The sequence below is a fragment of the Macaca fascicularis genome, chromosome 20 (genome assembly GCF_037993035.2).
Source record: "Macaca fascicularis isolate 582-1 chromosome 20, T2T-MFA8v1.1".
NCBI lineage: Eukaryota > Metazoa > Chordata > Mammalia > Primates > Cercopithecidae > Macaca > Macaca fascicularis.
In genome coordinates this window covers 69,768,792-69,788,814 of record NC_088394.1, presented here as the reverse complement: position 1 = coordinate 69,788,814, position 20,023 = coordinate 69,768,792, and the positions used below count along the sequence as shown (strand labels likewise).

The 20,023-nt window shown below is 44.7% G+C and overlaps 1 protein-coding gene across 1 annotated transcript in view; it reads left to right on the top strand.

Moving 5' to 3' along the window:
* The window catches only part of SF3B3 (splicing factor 3b subunit 3), a 53,800-nt gene extending 34,052 nt beyond the window's left edge, over positions 1–19,748 (top strand). Inside the window, exons 12-26 of the mRNA XM_005592497.4 lie at positions 1,223–1,374; positions 1,824–1,979; positions 2,935–3,090; positions 3,620–3,763; positions 8,006–8,128; positions 9,146–9,300; positions 11,357–11,531; positions 12,576–12,781; positions 12,879–13,035; positions 14,887–15,012; positions 15,741–15,953; positions 16,498–16,596; positions 17,458–17,601; positions 18,557–18,661; positions 19,136–19,748. Coding sequence (XP_005592554.1) covers positions 1,223–1,374; positions 1,824–1,979; positions 2,935–3,090; positions 3,620–3,763; positions 8,006–8,128; positions 9,146–9,300; positions 11,357–11,531; positions 12,576–12,781; positions 12,879–13,035; positions 14,887–15,012; positions 15,741–15,953; positions 16,498–16,596; positions 17,458–17,601; positions 18,557–18,661; positions 19,136–19,276 — 2,252 coding nt within the window. The 3' untranslated portion in view covers positions 19,277–19,748. The remainder of the gene's footprint in view (positions 1–1,222; positions 1,375–1,823; positions 1,980–2,934; positions 3,091–3,619; positions 3,764–8,005; positions 8,129–9,145; positions 9,301–11,356; positions 11,532–12,575; positions 12,782–12,878; positions 13,036–14,886; positions 15,013–15,740; positions 15,954–16,497; positions 16,597–17,457; positions 17,602–18,556; positions 18,662–19,135) is intronic.
* Positions 19,749–20,023: the final 275 nt, after the last annotated feature.

Here is a 20,023-nt window from a genome sequence, read left to right as displayed (position 1 = left end):
CTAGTAACCTTAATTCAGCTGAATCTCATGTGAAGTCATCAGAACCAAAAGTATGCCCTTCATGTGGTTGGGTGGACCAGCCCTGTGGCATTGAGCTCTTGACAAGTGCTTAGGCAGACAGGGTCCTATAGCTCCTACTGCTAGGAGTGAGGTAGCCACTACATTGTGTGGTGCCTTGTCTTCTTCTGTCCCTTTTTTACCTGATTTCTGGGTGAGGGGGTGTTGATACAAAAATTCAAATGTAAAGGAGGAAAATCTCAACTCTTTTAAAAAATTAGCATGCCTTTAGTCAACATTTATCAAGCTTTATGCCAAACATGGTACTGGATGGGGACACTGGCAGAAGCTGTTGTATGTTGTAGGGTGAGATACATGGAAAATAGATGGCCTTTATGGGATCTGCAGAAGAAACTGAGGGTTTCTGGTATACCTCAAGTCGTCTGACTTCCTTGAGAAACTCGTTAGTGTTTATTCAACCACATTTAATTAGAAGAAGCAAATTCTAATAGGATTGCTCACGACCACACAATTGTTCTGTTTCTAAATAGTGAAAAACCAGACAGGTCAAGGAATAACAATATAAACAATCCCCACCCCCCATTTCCTGGTTATCTAGTTTTCTTACATCATTCTCACTGGGACTAGGATTCTCAGCTTCCAACCCTAGAATGAGTTAGTGTCACAGAGGCTTAAGTAATCTCTGTTTTATTAATTAGAGCTTATGTTCATTTCTACATAAGCTTCTTTTGGAAGAAGTTAGGGGTCTTTCCTAGTTAGAAGGAGTATCTCTTCTTAGGAAGGGGTTGTATGATTGACAACTGGCACAAATAAATGAAGCTCTAGCTATCTCTTCTTAGGAAGGGGTTGTATGATTGACAACTGGCACAAATAAATGAAGCTCTAGCTCAGTATGTTCATGTATCAACATTGTAGTATTTAAAATGTCCTCATGCCTCCGATTCCCTTGCTTTGTCCCTCTCACTTCTTTAGCAGATGTCTCAAGAAAACATTGAGGAAGCAGGGTATATCTGTAGGCTCTTATGACCCCTAGTTTTCTTCTGGATCATCTTGCTCTGTGTGCATGTGTATGTGTGTATGTGTGTAATAACTACGCATAGAAGAAGTGCCTTGGAAGGTTTCTGAAGAGAACTCTTAGTGTTTCATTTGGCTTTGTAATTCTGGTGAGTTCTTATCTAACCAGCTCCCTTCTTTTCTTTTTCAGATGAGTTTGATGCCTACATCATTGTGTCTTTCGTGAATGCCACCCTGGTGTTGTCCATTGGAGAGACTGTAGAAGAAGTGACTGACTCTGGGTTCCTGGGGACCACCCCGACCTTGTCCTGCTCCTTATTAGGAGATGATGCCTTGGTGCAGGTGAGGGTTCTAGAGCTTACCTACTTGGCCTGCTTTGTTCTTTCTTGGCCTTCATTGTGATGTGGCTGCTGTGTTCATGTCTCTTCACTCTCACCTTCCAGTAAGCCTTAGGGACGGAGCTTATGATTTTGGCACATAACATCCCCCTCTGTATTTGCCATTTTTCTGTTACAGAGCCACATCACTGCAGCTTTCATCTCTAGTAAAGATCTTTGTAAGTGTTTTGTTAATAAGCTTTGAACTTCTTTGAAGTGGACACCGCAAAACATTAACTATTTAAAAGTTGACCTTGCCTGGGGCCTGCTAACTCTTTTGTCATTGATTCAACTGGTTACTCAAATGCAGTGGCCCTACATCTGATTGTAGTGACAGATCTGATAGATGTGAGGGTCATTCTGAGTGATGAATCAAATTGTTAGAGTCAGGTTTCTTTCTGTTACTGACTCTAGGTCTATCCAGATGGCATTCGGCACATACGAGCAGACAAGAGAGTCAATGAGTGGAAGACCCCTGGAAAGAAAACAATTGTGAAGTGTGCAGTGAACCAGCGACAAGTGGTGATTGCCCTGACGGGAGGAGAGTTGGTCTATTTTGAGATGGATCCCGTATGTTATTTTATCATTCACTGTGGGACTTAGTGCAGGGTCCAGAGGGAAGGATGGGCATTGTAATCTAGTCATTTAGATGACAGTATGGTGAAACCCTGTCTCTACTAACAATACAAAAATTAATGGGCCTGGTGACACACACCTGTAGTCCTAGCTACTTAGGAGGCTAAGGCAGGAGAATTGCTTGAACCTGGGAGGCGGAGGTTGCAGTGAGCTGAGATCATGCCACTGCACTCCAGCCTGGCAACAGAGCGAGACTCCATCTCAAAAAAAAGAGAAAAAAAAGGGAGTTGGAGTGACAGTGTTCACAAACCAATTTGGCCCTTTACAGAGATGGGGAAAAAGGGTAAGTTGATGTCTAATTCTGGGTAGAGTTATGAATTCCCCTGTTAGCAACGAAACACTTGCTCCTCCTGCATTTCACTCCCTACTTTTCCAACAAATATTTGGCATAGAATTGATTTCTGCAGTCTGATTCCATTTCAGAAAACTTCTATATGGAAGAATGTTCAGTACACATAATTACCTTGCTCTCAGGAGGGCTCTAGTGTGGCCAGATTTGTAGCCTGACTGTACCTTTGGTTGAGATGTCTTTGTCTTCAACCATATTTGAATTCCCTTCACCAAAGTATTCTTGTAAACACATAAACAGTTTTATATATCTCCATTTCCTGAGAGCAAAGTTGGCTAAGAAAATTTGTGGCACATTGACCTTGTTCATTCTCTTATTGATGGAAGATACTCATTTTGCTTGCTGTGAGCCTATTAAATTCAGTCTTGAGAACTCAGGTAGAGAAATTCTTGTCATTGATTATAGTAAGAGGAGTGAGAGTATGCAGAAGAAAATACAACAGCCGTCCTTCATTCTCTGGATCCAGGGTTTTGGGGTGAATTGGAGCATATAGACCCACCCCTTTGTAGTTTTGACCTCGCTCTGTCTTTCCTCTTATAGTCAGGACAGCTGAATGAGTACACAGAACGGAAGGAGATGTCAGCAGATGTGGTGTGCATGAGTCTGGCCAATGTACCCCCTGGAGAGCAGCGGTCTCGCTTCCTGGCTGTGGGGCTTGTGGACAACACTGTCAGAATCATCTCCCTGGACCCCTCAGTGAGTGACACTCTGAGCTTCAAGGATCATCTGGTTGGAACCTGAGCATCTGGCCCACTCCTGATGTCCATCTCTGAGATCAACTGGGTTAGACCCCAGAATCCATACCTGCTACTTCTCTTGTCATTGCAGTGTGTTCCAGGAGTTTCCTGCTGTGGTTTAAGGATATGATCTGAGACTACAGAAATGTTTCTTTGGCTTAAACCTCAACTCCCTTTTTTTAGTTAAAAACCGAGACTGCATAAATTTGACTTGCTGCAGGACCCTAGATGACTTTTCGGGAGGTGTGCTTTGCTTAATTACCTTTACCATTATCTTCTTTGACACAAGGAGGAAAGCATGATCTTCCTGAAGCTTATTCTGAGATTGGGTATAACTAATAACCCAATACTCTCTTAGAACTCACTCCCGGGGCTTTTTCTGTGCATAAGGAAGTACTTTTTCAATCCTAGAATTAGATTTCTCTGGGTATGTTTTTGTCCTAAAATTGTCATTTTCTGTGTTTTTATGATTTTTCTCTCCCTCTCAGGACTGTTTGCAACCTCTAAGCATGCAGGCTCTCCCAGCCCAGCCTGAGTCCTTGTGTATTGTGGAAATGGGTGGGACGGAGAAGCAGGATGAGCTGGGTGAGAGGGGCTCGATTGGCTTCCTATACCTGAATATTGGGCTACAGGTAAGAGATCCAGAGGCCTACATTGTGGACATCAGGCCTTCTGTAGGTTTCACACACTCCTTTGTTTGGTAACAGGCGTTTCCTCTGCCCGTGGTTTCAGATCCTTACCTATGAAAAGTAAACAGTGTCACTCTGGGTTCCACTTTTCTCAGCTCTTTGATTTGAACAAATCAGGCTGGGAAAGAAGTATTTTGATCAAGTGCTTTTTGATAGCTACTCTAAGTCAGAACTGGCTGGGTTCCTCAAGGATCAACTAGTTCCCACTATTCATTAGTTTCAGAAACAGAAACAAATACCTCTCAGTTCATCATTGTCTTCATTTAGCAATAAAGGACCCCTAAATGTTCTCTGTTGTCTAAGTTGCTGAGCTCTTTGTGCGGGAAAAAAAGCACTCTTTGTGCTTTGACCCTAAGAGTGTCAGGATTTTTGATCATATGCTTTTCATTTTCCTTAATGATTATTGACTCAGACATCTAAGTAATCGAACCCAGGTACTTTTTGCTTTTTAATTTTACTCCCTAATGTAGAAATCTCAAACATAGCCAGAAGTTAGAGAGACTAATACAATGAACTTCCATGTACCCCATTTTTTGGGGGGAGGGTTGTTATTATTTTTCTTTTTTAGTTTTATTTTGTTGGATTTTTATGGGCTGCCACATGAGTTTTCTATCTTTTTTAGTTTTAACAGCTATCAACAACATTCTGCTGTTGTTGTTTTGTCTTTTCCCTGGACTATTTTAAAGCAAATCCAAGATCTATCATTTCATCTATAAATACTTGATAATGTAGCTCCAACAGATGTCTGTTTTTGTAAGATATTAGTATTATGCTCAGCAAAATATAACAATAGTTCCTTATTACCATGTTCCAGTTTTCCCTGTTCTTCTTTCCCCCAATGTGTCTTTATAGTTGGTTGTCCTCAGGATCTCAGCATAGCAGTCTATGCTTTTTCCATTTGCTTCATCTGTCTTTTTATGTCTCTTAAACTGTCCTACCCCATTTTGAAGCATTACAAGATAAGATCATTTGTCTTGTAGCATTTCCCACCTTCTGGACTTTAAAGTCATTCCTTGTGTGTTCAATGTTCCCGTATCCTCTGTATCAAGCTGATGGGTAGAGTATTAGACCATGCCGTCCCTTAGAAATGTAAGGTGAGCTACAGGTGTAATTTAAATTTTCTAGTAGCCACGAACAGGAAAAAAGTAATTTTTTTTTTTTTTTTTTTTTTTGAGACGGAGTCTCGCTCTGTCACCCAGGCTGGAGTGCAGTGGCCAGATCTCAGCTCACTGCAAGCTCCACCTCCCGGGTTTACGTCTCCTGCCTCAGCCTCCCGAGTAGCTGGGACTGCAGGCGCCCGCCACCTCGCCCGGCTAGTTCTTTGTATTTTTTAGTAGAGACGGGGTTTCACGGGGTTAGCCAGGATGGTCTCGATCTCCTGACCTCGTGATCCGCCCGTCTCGGCCTCCCAAAGTGCTGGGATTACAGGCTTGAGCCACCGCGCCTGGCCAGGAAAAAAGTAATTTTAATGTTTTTTTTTTTTCCTTTTTAAAAAAAAGCAGAGACAGGGTCTCGCTGTGTTGCTTAGGCTGGCCTTCTCTTGAACTCCTGGCCTCAAGCAATCCTCCTACATTGGCCTCCAAAAGTGCTAGTGGGAATGCAGGCATGAACCACTGTGCCTGGCCAGTTTTGATGTTTTATTAACTCTGTATATCTAAAATTATTCCAACATGTAGTTAATATAAAAATTGCTGGCCGGGCGCGGTGGCTCAAGCCTGTAATCCCAGCACTTTGGGAGGCCGAGACGGGCGGATCACGAGGTCAGGAGATCGAGACCATCCTGGCTAACACAGTGAAACCCCGTCTCCACTAAAAATACAAAAAAAATTAGCCGGGCGTGGTGGCGGCGCCTGTAGTCCCAGCTACTCGGGAGGCTGAGGCAGGAGAATGGCGGGAACCCGGGAGGCGGAGCTTGCAGTGAGCTGAGATCCGGCCACTGCACTCCAGCCTGGGCGACAGAGCGAGACTCCGCCTCAAAAAAAAAAAAAAAAAAAAAAAAAATTGCTGAGCTATTTTACCTTTTTTTCTCTCTCTTTTTTTTAAACTAAGTCTGAAATCTGGTATTTGGCACTTTATACTTAACGTCTTAGTTCTCTTTAAAATTTATTTTTATTAAAAAAATAATTTCTTCCTTGAGACAGAGTCTTACTCCATTGCCCAGGCTGGAGTGCAGTGGTGTGATCTCAGCTCACTGCAGCCTCTGCCTCCTGGGTTCAAGCGATTCTCATGCCTGAGTCTCTTGAGTAGCCGGGATTATGGTGTGCACCACTACTCCTGGCTAATTTTTCTTGTGTCTAGTAGAGATGGGGTTTTGCCATGTTGCTCAGGCTGATCTTGACCTCCTGAGCTCAAGCGATCCACCCACCTTGGCCTCCCAAAGGGCTGGGATTACAGGTGTGAGAAACCACGCCGGGTCCTGTCTCAGTTCTGACTAGCCACATGTGGCTTGGGGTAGCTATAGTATCGGATATTGCAGAAGAAGAAAGTTGGTTAGATTCAGATTTCATTATTAGGGGAGGGGGACAGGAATATAGGTGGTGCTGTTTACTCCTATTGCATCATGTCAGGAGGTGTGTAATGTCTGGTTGTCCTACTCACAGTGATGTTGGGATGTTTATCTGTATCTGTGTTAAAGTTCCCATCAACCTTTTACTTACAGCTATTACACACATTGCCTAGGTTCATTCTTTCTTTAGTAGTTGGAAAATGATTTATTTCTTTTGGGATTTAATTAGTTGGAGTTCTAAAGACAAAATTTGCATCATTTCTTTGCTTACTCTCAGTTCATACAGGAGAAGGAAAAGTACTTTTTTTCCCATTGTTCACCTGTTTTCAGGGTAAGGAGTGAGAGCCACAGCACTCCCTTCAGTGGGGACCCGTAAAGTGGGTTTGTTGCTGTTTTTTATAGTAACACTGGTCAGGTGCTGTAATCCCAGCACTTTGAGAGGCTGAGGTGGATGGATCGCTTGAGCTTAGCTCCTTGGGAAGTTGAGGTGGGAGGATTGCTTGAGCCTGGGAGGTGGAGGCTGCAGTGAGCCAAGATTGTGCCACTGTACTCCAGCCTGGGTGACAGTGAGACCCTGTCTCAAGAAATAAAAATTAAAAAAAAATAGAGTAACATCATAAACTTGTGGATTTTTATGTATTTGTGCTTAAAACTCCTCTTTTTTTTTTTAAACAGAGACAGAGTCTCACTATGTTGGCCAGATTGTTCTTGAGCTCTTGGCCTCAAGCAGTCATCCTTCCTTGGCCTTCCACAGTGCTGTGATTACAGATGTGAGCCACCTCACCTGGCTTTTTTTTGAGGGGGGTGGGGGTTGGTAAATTGCCTCATTCTAGAAGAGTAGGAATTTCTATTTGAAGTTAGTTCCTTTGTCCTTTTAACATGACCCCACAATTTGTAGGGGTTTCCTTGCCTTGTTGCACAAGAAAGTGTCCCCACATAACATTCTTGCCCCAGCCCCAAACTAGTCATTCCATTTAGGAACCTTGTTCCTTTAAGAAGAAGTGCTGTTGGCCGGGCGCGGTGGCTCAAGCCTGTAATCCCAGCATTTGGGAGGCCTAGACGGGCGGATCACGAGCTCAGGAGATCGAGACCATCCCGGCCTACACGGTGAAACCCCGTCTCTACTAAAAAATACAAAAAACTAGCTGGGCGAGGAGGCGGGCGCCTGTAGTCCCAGCTACTCGGGAGGCTGAGGCGGGAGAATGGCGTCAACTCGGGAGGCGGAGCTTGCAGTGAGCTGAGATCCGGCCACTGCGCTCCAGCCTGGGTGACAGAGCGAGACTCCGTCTCAAAATAAATAAATAAATAAATAAATAAATAAAAAAAAAAAAGAAGAAGTGCTGTTTAGGAACCATGGTCTTTGTGGTTATTTAATTATTTATTTGAAATATACAATAGTGAAGAAGGACTTAACATACATGGTAAAAAGAAATATTAAGAAGATATAGTGAAAAATAAGTGTGTTTTTACTTAGTAGATGCTCCATAATTTTGAATGATTAAGTGATTTAGTGAGAGAATGAATGAATGGCTATCTGATTGTTAGGATCTTTTTTAAACAACCAAGTCATTTCTTTCCATCTGCTCTAATTTCTTATATGAAGTAGCCAAGGGAGAGATTTTCCTGTCATAGCTGATAAGCTTCCATCAGGCTTCACCTGCTCCCCTTCTTTTGATTAGAACGGTGTGCTGCTGAGGACTGTCCTGGACCCTGTCACTGGGGATTTGTCTGACACTCGCACTCGGTACCTGGGGTCCCGTCCTGTGAAGCTGTTCCGAGTCCGAATGCAAGGCCAGGAGGCAGTAAGTAATGAAGGTTGGGGACAGGCAACATGTTTGGGATTTTAGTAGCACCATCTTTGTTGTAAGCTTTACTTTTACTCATTTGCCACTCCATCTTGATTGGTTTCCTTCATGTGGGAAGTCCTGAGTTTCCTAACCTAGAGCTTCCTCACTGGGGCTCCATGGCACCGTGTCATGATTTGGTTATAGTTGGGTTGAGATATCGATCCCTTTAGCCCTCTGGCTGGTCAAATAGGGCTGGAAACCTCCCCTCTAGGACACCACTAGCCATGAGAATTCTCAGGTTTTATCCCAGTCTTAGATCAGTGTCAAGTTAACTACCTAATGTGAAAGAGATTAGGAAACATTGTATCCTTTATAGTTAAGAATGTTAATGTTTCTGGGCACTGTGCTAACTGATTCCATTTAATTCTTTTTTTTTTTTTTTTTTTGAAATAGAGTCTCACTCTGTCGCCCAGGCTGGAATGCAATGGTGCAAGCGTGGCTCACTGCAACCTCTGCCTCCTGGGTTCAAGCGATTCTCTTGCCTCAGCCTCCCGAGTAGCTGGGATTACAGGCGCATGCCACCAGGCCCAGCTAATTTTTGTATTTTTAGTAGAGATGGGGTTTCACTATGTTGGCCAAGTTGGTCTCGAACTCCTGACTTCAGGTGATCTGCCCGCCTTGGCCTCCCAAAGTGCTGGGATTATAGGCATGAGCCACCACACCTGGCCTTCATTCCATTTAATTCTTGCAGCTGCCCAGCCTTGTGGTACTATTTTCATTTTATACGCGTGGAAGCAGGCTTTGAGAGATGAAGTGATTAGTCTAGATCATATGGCTTGTAGCCCATGCTTTTCACATATGCTAAGCCATGGTGCCTCTCTCTAGCCCTCTTTTTCTTAAGATAGCCTGTTAGATTTCTAGAATATCTTAGGATACTCTGCAGACTGAAATTTGGGGATAGGGCTTTTGGTCACCTTACCATGTTTGTATTTTTTCCCAAACCTTATTGGAGCTGTTTTTTTTTCCCCTCAGGTATTGGCCATGTCAAGCCGCTCATGGTTGAGCTATTCTTACCAATCTCGCTTCCATCTCACCCCCCTGTCTTACGAGACACTGGAATTTGCATCGGGTTTTGCCTCGGAACAGTGTCCCGAGGGCATTGTGGCCATCTCCACCAACACCCTGCGGTGAGTGAGTGAGTGAAGCTCAGCAGGAAGCCTTTCTGCCAAGGGCTCAGACTGGTTCTGCCAGAGTGTTGGAGGAGGCTGTGAAGAGGTGGCAGAGAGCTGACTTTACCATGAAGCTTGTGTGTTGCAATTGAAACCTTCATTTGGCTCAGCATTTTAGTACCTGAGAGCCAAGTTTCGGTATTTTAGCTTCTGTTAAGACTTTCAAGGCAAAGCTTTAATACAGTCCAATCTTCCTGAGATTTCAGATTTTTGTTTTCTAGCGAAAGGGCATTGCAGTTGGACTAGTTTTAGAGCAAGTATTGGATCACTACATTGATAACTTTTCTTACTCTGTCTTGCCATTTGTGGTATTAAATCTTAAATTTTAACCTACATGAAAAAAGTTGACAGAACTGTTCTTCCTGATAATATTGATGTGAAGTTTGAGCACTATATGTAATATTGCTTGCAAGATGGAAAAGAACCTAAAATAACCCAGTCAGTTTGGCTTCCTCAAGTTTTTGGGGGCTTTTAAAATTAAGCCACCGAAGTTGTTCACATCCTGGTTATAATTATTGGCTGTTCATAATGAAACTGTGGCCTCTTGATAAATTAATCACTATTGCTTATCAAGTGAGCTCTCAAAATTTCTTTGCAGCAACTTGCAGCGTCTTTTCATGGTCATTGTCCTTTTTCTTTCTGTCATCTTTGTATTTATCTTCTGCTCTAGCAGAATTGATCTCCCTGCACTCCTCTACACCACTTAATATTTTTTAAATCTCTGCCTGTGCTGGAACGCTTCACCCACATGCATACCTGCCTGTCAGTGTTCCCCTTGTCTTTTAAGCCAGCCTTGTATCCTCATCTGTGGTCCCTACCTCCTGAATTCCTATAGATTTAGATGATCCCTACAGATTTTTAGGCTTTCCTAGGAGCAGAACTTACTTCCCCCCAAAACTAAATCAGGGAAGATGACTGAGACATAAAAGCATAGTGCTTGGGGGCAGTTCATTTTTAAAATTATTTTTATTTTTAAATTTATTTTTTTGAGACAAAGTCTTGCTCTGTTGTACAGGTTGGAGTGCAGTGGTGTGATCATGGCTCCCTGCAGCCCCAACTTCCTGGACTCAAGCTATTTCTGCCTCAACCTCCCAAGTACCTGGTGGGACTATAAGCGCATGCCATCATGCCCGGCTAATTTTTGTGGTTTTTTAAATAGAGACAGGATTTTACCTTGGTGCCCAGGCTGGTCTTGAGCTCCTGAACTCAAGAGATTCTCCCACCTCAGCCCCCCAAGTAGCTGGAACTACAGGTGCGTGCCACCATACTCAGCTTTTTTTTGGGTATTTTCAATAGAGTTGGTGTTTCCCCATGTTGCCCAGGCTGGTCTTGAACTCCTAGCCTTAGGTGATCTGCCCGCTTCGGCCTCCCAAAGTGCTGAGATTACAGTCGTGAGCCACTGTGCCCAGCTCGTATCTTTTTTAATGTAGAGAATAAACTACAAATAAAACTCCATCATTAGAGATCAGGTAACTATATTTTTTAGGGTACCTGGGTTCTGCCCGTTTTGCACATAGTTTGGCTTATGTGTGCATCTCTGTTCAATTTGACAGAAATTTGTAGGTCCCCTATTTGCTGTCTCTTGCATTGTCAAAGTTTTCCAAAACTGAGGTGATTTTTATTCACAAAGGCATCCACTTTATTTTATGAAGCACAGTCACTACAGATACCATATATGTTCAGGTAATTGCAGTGTTCACAACAAATTTGGGATTGGGCGCTTTATTATCATTAGAGTGATTAAAAAAAAATCTTGACAATCGTTTGTGTTTCATTGGTGAGAACTAGAATTGCCATGAATTGTGGTAGGGTGTTGCCAAATGGGAAGGCCCTTCCCGGATCTCTCTGTCTGCAGTGCAGTTTTCTAGATTAGGAGGCTGTTGTTTAATGTTGCCTAATGCCAGCGTTAGAGCTTCAGGGATTGATGTGTTTACTGACTGCTCAAAGCCTATTTCACCACCAATTTCTAGGTCCTGAGTGAGTATTAAGTAACTGCCTTGCTTTTCTGTCATAGCATTTTGGCATTAGAGAAGCTCGGTGCTGTCTTCAATCAAGTAGCCTTCCCACTGCAGTACACACCCAGGAAATTTGTCATCCACCCTGAGAGTAACAACCTTATTATCATTGAAACGGACCACAATGCCTACACTGAGGCCACAAAAGCTCAGAGAAAGCAGCAGATGGCAGAGGTAATGAGACTAACGTTCAGGGGTTCTGTTAAAAGATTTGTGAAATTATGTTGAAAAGTTTAAACTGCTCAGCACTTTTGGAGGCTGAGATGGGAGGATTGCTAGTTTGAGACCGGCCTGGGCAACATAGCAAAACCGCACCTCTATTAAAAATTTTGAAAGATAGCCTGGTGTGTTGGTGCACTCCTGGTATGTTGGCACACTCCACTGCATACCAGTGGCACTCTGGACATGAGACTCTGTCAAAAGTTTAAACTCCTGTAATTGTTGTTATATTCTTTGTTTTTAAAGATCTAGGCTCTTTTCAGCTTCTTTAAGCAGAGGCCTTTGCCCCAAAATACTTCATGTTAGAGCCTTTCTTGTAACCCAGGACTATACTCTGACCTCCATTTATTCACAATTAAGTTCCCTCTCTGAAACAGAATTCTCCAGTCTTTGAGCTTCCAAAATAGACTGTATTTCCTGGATTTGGGCCCAAAGGAGACAGCTTTCATGTTCTCCACAATACCAGCTCTTTCTAGAACTCATTGCCTAGCAAAAACCAAATAGCTAAACCACATAGAACTGTATCCAGCCTTAAAGAGTGGAGACAGAGTAGTCTTAGTAGGGGAAATCAGATGGGTTGGATTAAAAAATGGAGTTTCTGGCCGGGCGCGGTGGCTCAAGCCTGTAATCCCAGCACTTTGGGAGGCCGAGATGGGCGGATCACGAGGTCAAGAGATCGAGACCATCCTGGCTAACACGGGTGAAAACCCATCTCTACTAAAAAATACAAAAAAAAACCTATCTGGGTGAGGTGGCGGGCACCTGTAGTCCCAGCTACACGGGAGGCTGAGGCAGGAGAATGGCGTGAACCCGGGAGGCGGAGCTTGCAGTGAGCTGAGATCCGGCCACTGCACTCCAGCCTGGGCAACAGAGCGAGACTCCTTCTCAAAAAAAAAAAAAAAGAAAAAACCCCTTGGAGTGTTCTTGCTACCTATCCTCTTCTCAGCCAGCCCCTACCTCTGAACATGCCAACTCAGTTGTTTGGTTTTTTGGGTTTAGGAAATGGTGGAAGCAGCAGGGGAGGATGAGCGGGAGCTGGCCGCAGAGATGGCAGCAGCATTCCTCAATGAAAACCTCCCTGAATCTATCTTTGGAGCTCCCAAGGCTGGCAATGGGCAGTGGGCCTCTGTGATCCGAGTGATGAATCCCATTCAGGGGAACACACTGGACCTTGTCCAGCTGGAACAGAATGAGGCAGCTTTTAGGTAAGGAGCCCAGGACAGTTCAGGGTTTGGTAGCCTGGAACAGGAGCTCTCTGGGTTTTGACGAAGGCCTTACTCTTGCCTCTTACTCTGTGTGTAGTGTGGCTGTGTGCAGGTTCTCCAACACTGGTGAAGACTGGTATGTGCTGGTGGGTGTGGCCAAGGACCTGATACTGAACCCCCGATCTGTGGCAGGGGGCTTCGTCTATACTTACAAGCTTGTGAACAATGGGGAAAAACTGGAGTTTTTGCACAAGGTAGGAATCAGCCAGTGAGTGGTTCTCCTAGATCTTAAGTCCTATTGAATTCTCTTACTTTTGCTTATGTTATGGGTCAGGTCTTTTGGGGACCAGCTCCTTGATTCCAATCCATCTCTTACCAGCACATGGAAAATCCTGGGGCCTTCTAGCTGCGGTGATGCTCTTGTGCCTGTGCATTCCACAGTAAGGCTTTGTGCTAACCACCCATAATGGGGAGATGGATGCACATTGAATCAGTCCCTTTCTTACTGTTTTAATAAGTGGGCAACAATTTGTGACCAAAATTCAGCAGTTTAAATAATTAATATTCTGGCTGTGTGCGGTGGCTCACACCTGTAATCCCAGCACTTTGGGACCCGCCCGACCAACATGATGAAAGCCCGTCTCTACTAAAAATATAAAAATCAGCCAGGCATGGTGGCATGTACCTGTTATCCCATCTACTTGGGAGGCTGAGGCAGGAGAATCACTTGAACCCGGGAGGCGGAGGTTGCAGTGAGCTGAGATTGTACCATTGCACTCTAGCCTGGTTGGCACAGTGAGACTGTCAAAAAAAAAAAAAAAAAAGATTTAGTGTTCTTTTCCATCTGCCTTCTCTGGGAAGTTACTGTTTAATGGGTACAGAGTTTCAGTTTGGGAAGATGAAAAAAAAGCTGGAGATGATAGTTACACAACAGTAAATGTGCTTAATGCCACTGAAGTGTATACTTAAAAATGACTGGGCATGGTGACTCATTCCTGTAATCCCAGCACTTTGGAAGGCCGAGGTGGGCGGATCACCTGAGGTCAGGGGTTCAAGACCAGTCTGGTCAATGTGGTGAAATCCCATCTCTATTAAAAATAAAAAATCAGCCAGGCATGGTGGTGGGCGCCTGTAACCCCAGCTACTCCAGAGGTTAAGGCAGGAGAATTGCTTGAACCTGGGAGGCAGAGGTTGTACTGTGCTGAGATTGCGCCACTGCACTCCAGCCTGGGCGACAGAGTGAGACTCTGTCTCAAAAAAAAAAGGATTAAGATGGTAAACTTTATGTTATGTCTGTTTTACCATAATTATTAAAATAAAAATAATATTCTCCTCCACACTGACAGCATGTGGATTCCTTCAACCCTACCATAAGGGGAGTATCCTCTAAGAAATACTTCATAGACCCTTTTGCGTATAAAATTTGTCTCTCCTTTACAACTGAGATGTCACTAGGCTGGGTGCAGTGGCTCACGCTTGTAATCCCAGCATTTTGGGAGTCTGAGTCGAGCAGATCACTTGAGCCCAAGAGTTTGAGACCAGCCTGGACAATGTGGTGAAACTCAGTTTCTACAGAAAATACAGATAATTAGTTGGGCGTGATGGCACATGCCTGTAGTCCCAGCTACTCGGGAGGCTGAGGTGGGAGGATCACCTGAGCCCAGGAAGTCCAGGCTATAGTGAGCCGTGATTACGCCTGCCACAGCCCTCCAGCTTGAGCGACAGTGAGATCCTGTCTCCAAAAAAAAAAAAAAAATGTCATTTTCCACTAGCATTTCTTTCCTGTCCCTCCACAAATTACAGTCACTTCTTAGCTACTAAGGCTTCACTATTATTTCATGAGGCCAGTTAAACCAAGCACAGGCTCTGGGCAGCTGTCATCAGGTACCAGAACTTCTTGTCACTTGTAGCATTGATCCCTCTGCTGGGTGAATGCAGCATGTGGGACCTGTTCACCCCAACACGCTGATTCATTAGCAAAATAAGATCACTGGTGTGTTTCTTAATGATAGGCTCCTGTGAAAGAAGACATTTCTAGGCGGAGAGGTGGGGCCTGTGTCTGGCTGGCATTTGTAATAGCTGTATTACGTGCTTTTCCTCTATAGACTCCGGTGGAAGAGGTCCCTGCTGCCATTGCCCCATTCCAAGGGAGGGTGTTGATTGGTGTGGGGAAGCTGTTGCGTGTCTATGACCTGGGAAAGAAGAAGTTACTCCGAAAATGCGAGAATAAGGTAAGTGTGCTGGCGTTGGTGCTGAGATCTAGCTCACATGTCAAGGGCGGGGGCATTGGTGGGGTGGTGGGCATTGAGTTTTAAAATCTTACCTTTATTAGGACTAGTGTTACCCCAATTCCAGCTTCAGAATTATGCCCCTTTTTTTTTTTTTCCGAGATGGAGTCTCGCCCTGTTGCCCAGGCTGGAGTGCAGTGGTGCAATCTCGGCTCACTGCAACCTCCACCTCCCGGGTTCAAGTGATTCTCCTGCCTCAGCTTCCCACGTAGCTGGGATTATAGATGCACGCTGCCACGCCTGGCTAATTTTTTGTATCTTTAGTAGAGACAGGGTTTTACCATGTTGGCCAGGCTGGTCTCTTAACTCCTGACCTCATGATCCGCCCGCCTTGGCCTCCCAAAGTCCTGGGTTTACAGGCGTGAGCCACCGCACCAGCCCTTGAGTTTTGAGAGGAGCAGGAGTAGAGGATTCTCATTTCTTGACTTACCAAACAAGAACCAGCTTTCTATTTTGCTAGCTTCTGTAAGGAATGTAACTCTGAGAGTTAGGCATATATTTGCACTATATTAAAAGCTATTTGGCTCTTTTTCCCACCTAGAATTCATTGCTAACTGCTGTTTTTGGATATTTGCTGTTCTGCTGACCCTATATATGTCATATGGAAAGCTGGACTTTCTTTGGGTTCTGAACCCCAAGATTACACCCACTATTGTCCTTGTTTTCCCCAGCATATTGCCAATTATATCTCTGGGATCCAGACTATTGGACATAGGGTAATTGTATCTGACGTCCAAGAAAGTTTCATCTGGGTTCGCTACAAGCGTAATGAAAACCAGCTTATCATCTTTGCTGATGATACCTACCCTCGATGGGTCACTACAGCCAGCCTCCTGGACTATGACACTGTTGCTGGGGCAGACAAGTTTGGCAACATATGTGTGGTGAGTTGATGTTGTTCACTTGGGTTACAGTGATGTGTAGGAAAGCTGGCTCAGTTTGTTGTGGGTAAAGCCAAAGATGAATCAATTCTGAGGAGTAAAAATGGATATAAAATTCCATCCTACTAAAGCTAACTCTACAAGCAATCTGTTCTTTAAGCCTTCTTACTAGTCTTGGATTTTTCTCTGGTTTATCGCTCTCCTCTCTATTGAACATGATTTAATGATAGGTTTAGTTTGAGCTAATGGCTAATATTTCTTTTTACGTTTTATAAGAACTTTGGAATGTCTGTTGTCTGTGTTGTGTGGTTTTGGTATTATCCTTAGCTGTGTTAAACTCCTGCTCATGGGTCGATTCTTTTGAGTTTCTTGCTCCTCAGACACAGCTCCTGCCCACCAGAGCAGGTGCAGGACACACGGGCTCAGGCCTCTGTCTAGACAGTGCCCCTATGGCTGACTTGCAAGGACCTGGGCCAGACCTGTTGCTTGGCGACCCAGGTGAGCAGGTCTGGGCCCCAGCACTGTGACTTGTGTCACTTCCTTGTAGGTGAGACTCCCACCTAACACCAATGATGAAGTAGATGAGGACCCTACAGGAAACAAAGCCCTGTGGGACCGTGGCTTGCTCAATGGGGCCTCCCAGAAGGTAAGATTGCAGAATGGGCCCCAGGGAGGGCGCTGCTTAGCACTTCTCCTGTTGCCGTCACTGGAGAAATTGCCTTTGGTGAATTATTCACAGTGCACACGACTGTGCTGAGTGCTGTCCTTCCACAGTCCTTTCTTACCAATCTGCAGAAATCTCCTTGGAGAGTAGCAAGTTCCTTCGAGAGAGTCCATTCCTAGTCCTCTGCTCTGAGGTGTGTCCAGGGCTTTACTTTCTCCTATAGGTATATGCTGCTTTAACAGAGGATCTCTGGACTTTCTATTTTAGAAGACAAGCCTAGTGATTGCTGTTTTCTATAATTTTCTTTGTGTTTTCCTTTTTTTTTTTATGGCAAGCTTGATAAATTTAACAAAATGGTTCTTATCGTTTAAGAGATGATGAACAGTAACTTTAGCATGTTTTATGAGGCATTAAGCCTTAAGTAAATGTGAGAATTTTAAAGTATTTTTAGGTTTTAATAATTTTTGGATTTATTGTTTGTTTTTGAGACAAGGTGTCACTTGGTTGCCTGGGCTGTAGTATGGTGGTACGATCACAGATCACTGCAGCTTCCACCTCCTGGGCTCAAGTGATCCTTCCCCCTCAGCCTCCTGAGTAGCTGGGACTAGAGTACATGCCACCAAATCTGACAAATTTTGTGGGTATGGGTTTATGAGGCCTCACTGTGTTGCCCAGGCTGGTCTTGAAATCCTGGGCTCAAGCAGTCCTCCCACAATTGGCCTCTATAATAGTTTTTGGATGTTAATAGATGGTGAAATGTGCCTTAGGGAGCACTGCATGCTCTCGGGAGTCCAGGGAGCTCCTGAGGGCGCACACAGTCACTAGTCTGTTTCTGACTCACAGGCAGAGGTGATCATGAACTACCATGTCGGAGAGACGGTGCTGTCCTTACAGAAGACTACGCTGATCCCCGGAGGCTCAGAATCACTTGTCTATACCACCTTGTCTGGAGGAATTGGCATCCTTGTGCCATTCACGTCCCATGAGGTGAGAGCACCCACATTACTCTGGCCTTGACTTTTAAGGTTGTTTCTTGGTGTTGACTCTACCTAACAGGTCAAATTCATTTGTCCCCACATATAATTAATAATGCTCTGGGAATTATAGACTGACGGAAGTACTTGGGGAGATAGGAATCTTGATTCCCCCCCACCCAGGGAAGGCCCATTTGTTGTTGTTGTTTTTGTTTTTTTTGGGGGGGGGATGGAGTCTCCTGTCACCCAGGCTGGAGTGTAGTGGCACAATCTCGGCTCATTGCAAACTCCGCCTCCCAGGTTCACGCCACTCTCCTGCCTCAGCCTCCCAAGTAACTGGGACTACAGGCGCCCGCCACCACACCTGGCTAATTTTTTGTATTTTTAGTAGAGACAGGGTTTCACCATGTTAGCTAGGATGGTCTCGATCTCCTGACCTTGTGATCCGCCTGCCTTGGCCTTCCAGAGTGCTGGGATTACAGGCGTGAGCCACTGCGCCCGGGCAGGCCATTTGTTTTTATACTGTACTAGGGTTTGCTTCAGTCTGATGCGAGTTTACAAGGTTAGCCTGAGCCCAAAGCTCTAGAACCGGACTCCACAGACTAGGATTGCCAGGATTGATGGGATGATCCCTGTTGGGGCACACATCACCATATGGAGTCCAGTCTAGGTTTGCCAGAGTTCGGCATGTTTTATTCCAGCAAAGGAAGCTGGGATCAGGAATCTGACCTCACAAACCATTCTTTATGTGTGGCATTCTCTTTTGCACTGCAGACAACACGAGGTCTCCTTTTGGATTTTAACTATCGTATTGTAGCAGAAAAACCTGTGATTATCAGAAAGTGATTAGATATTTCCCTTGTGTTTGTATGGTAAAAATGAATGGCTTGTCTGTTCGTTGTGCTTGTGGAAACTCTAGACTAGTTGAAATCACTTCTGAGTGACAGATTTTTTGTTTCTTCTGCCAGGACCATGACTTCTTCCAGCATGTGGAAATGCACCTGCGGTCTGAACATCCCCCTCTCTGTGGGCGGGACCACCTCAGCTTTCGTTCCTACTACTTCCCTGTGAAGGTAGGTCGGGGGAATCTGAGCTGGAAAGGGAGATCCTGAGTAAAGGAGCAGCACAGGCAGCAGACTGATGGGAATAGTACCAGGGAGGGTGCTCCTCTCGGGGCAGACCACAGCCAGAGCAAAGGCTTCACTGCTTCTGCCAATCTGAACTCTGAGTACCAAGAGTCAACTTAGATAGTGTTCCTGGATCTACAAGCGGGGTTCAAGTATCGAGTGGAGAATAAAAAGCTTTCCCTGTCTGGGCGTGGTGGCACACGTTTGTGGTCCTAGCCAATTGGGAGGCTAAGCCGCAGAGTTTTGAGAGTGCGGTGAGCCATGATTATCCCACTGCACTGCAATCTGGATGATAGGGTTGAGACCCTGTCTCAAAAACTAAAAAATAAAAACAGCTTTCCCTACAACTGCTGCTTTAGCATGTGCCATTTTCTTTGGGCATCTCACCATTTTTTTCCTTCTGCTTTCTCCATATCTTAGAATGTGATTGATGGAGACCTCTGTGAGCAGTTCAATTCCATGGAACCCAACAAACAAAAGAACGTCTCTGAAGAACTGGACCGAACCCCACCCGAGGTGTCCAAGAAACTCGAGGATATCCGGACCCGCTATGCCTTCTGAGCCCTCCTTTCCCTATGGGGCTTGCCAGAGACTGTGTATTTTGTTTCCCCCACCACCATGCCATGTGGCAGGAGGGTGACTGGATAATTAAGACTGCATTATGAAAGCCAACAGCTCTCTCCCCTCACCTCTTCTCCTGGAATGACTGGCTTCCCCTCAAATTGGCGCTGAGATTGGCTATATTTCTCCCCACCTGGTACATGATACATGACCCCAGGTTCCAGTGTGGAACCCAATTCCCCCATTCCCCAAAGCCATCCCTACATTGATATGTCTGACTCTCCTGTCTACTTTTGCACACACCCTTAATTTTTAACTGGTTTTCCTGTAAATACAGTTTTGTATAATGTTATTTCTGTGGGAGGAAGGAAGGAAGGCTGTGGTGGGACTGGATAGGATACAGTATCACTCCTGAGTTCTGCTGCTCTAGAATCTAACCCAGAAAGAAACAGAAACCTAGTTTTTAAGGTGACTGGCGTCCGTGTGTCTTGTTCTGGAGATGAGGATGTAGGTGGGAGGTTTGAGCCCAAGTTAGAGCAGGACTCTTAAGTTAGAGTAGACTCCTTCCTTCCAGATGCCTACTTGGACTTGGGACACTCTGTGGCTCCTTACCCCCAGGTCTGTGGTAGTTTCTTTGTTTTTTCCTGGTTCTTTTTGCTGTGCTGATGAAACATGGGCTCAATAACCATGTGGATACTCACCCCTTTTCCCACTGGGTTGAGGAAGGGTGGCTGATTCTTCCTCCTC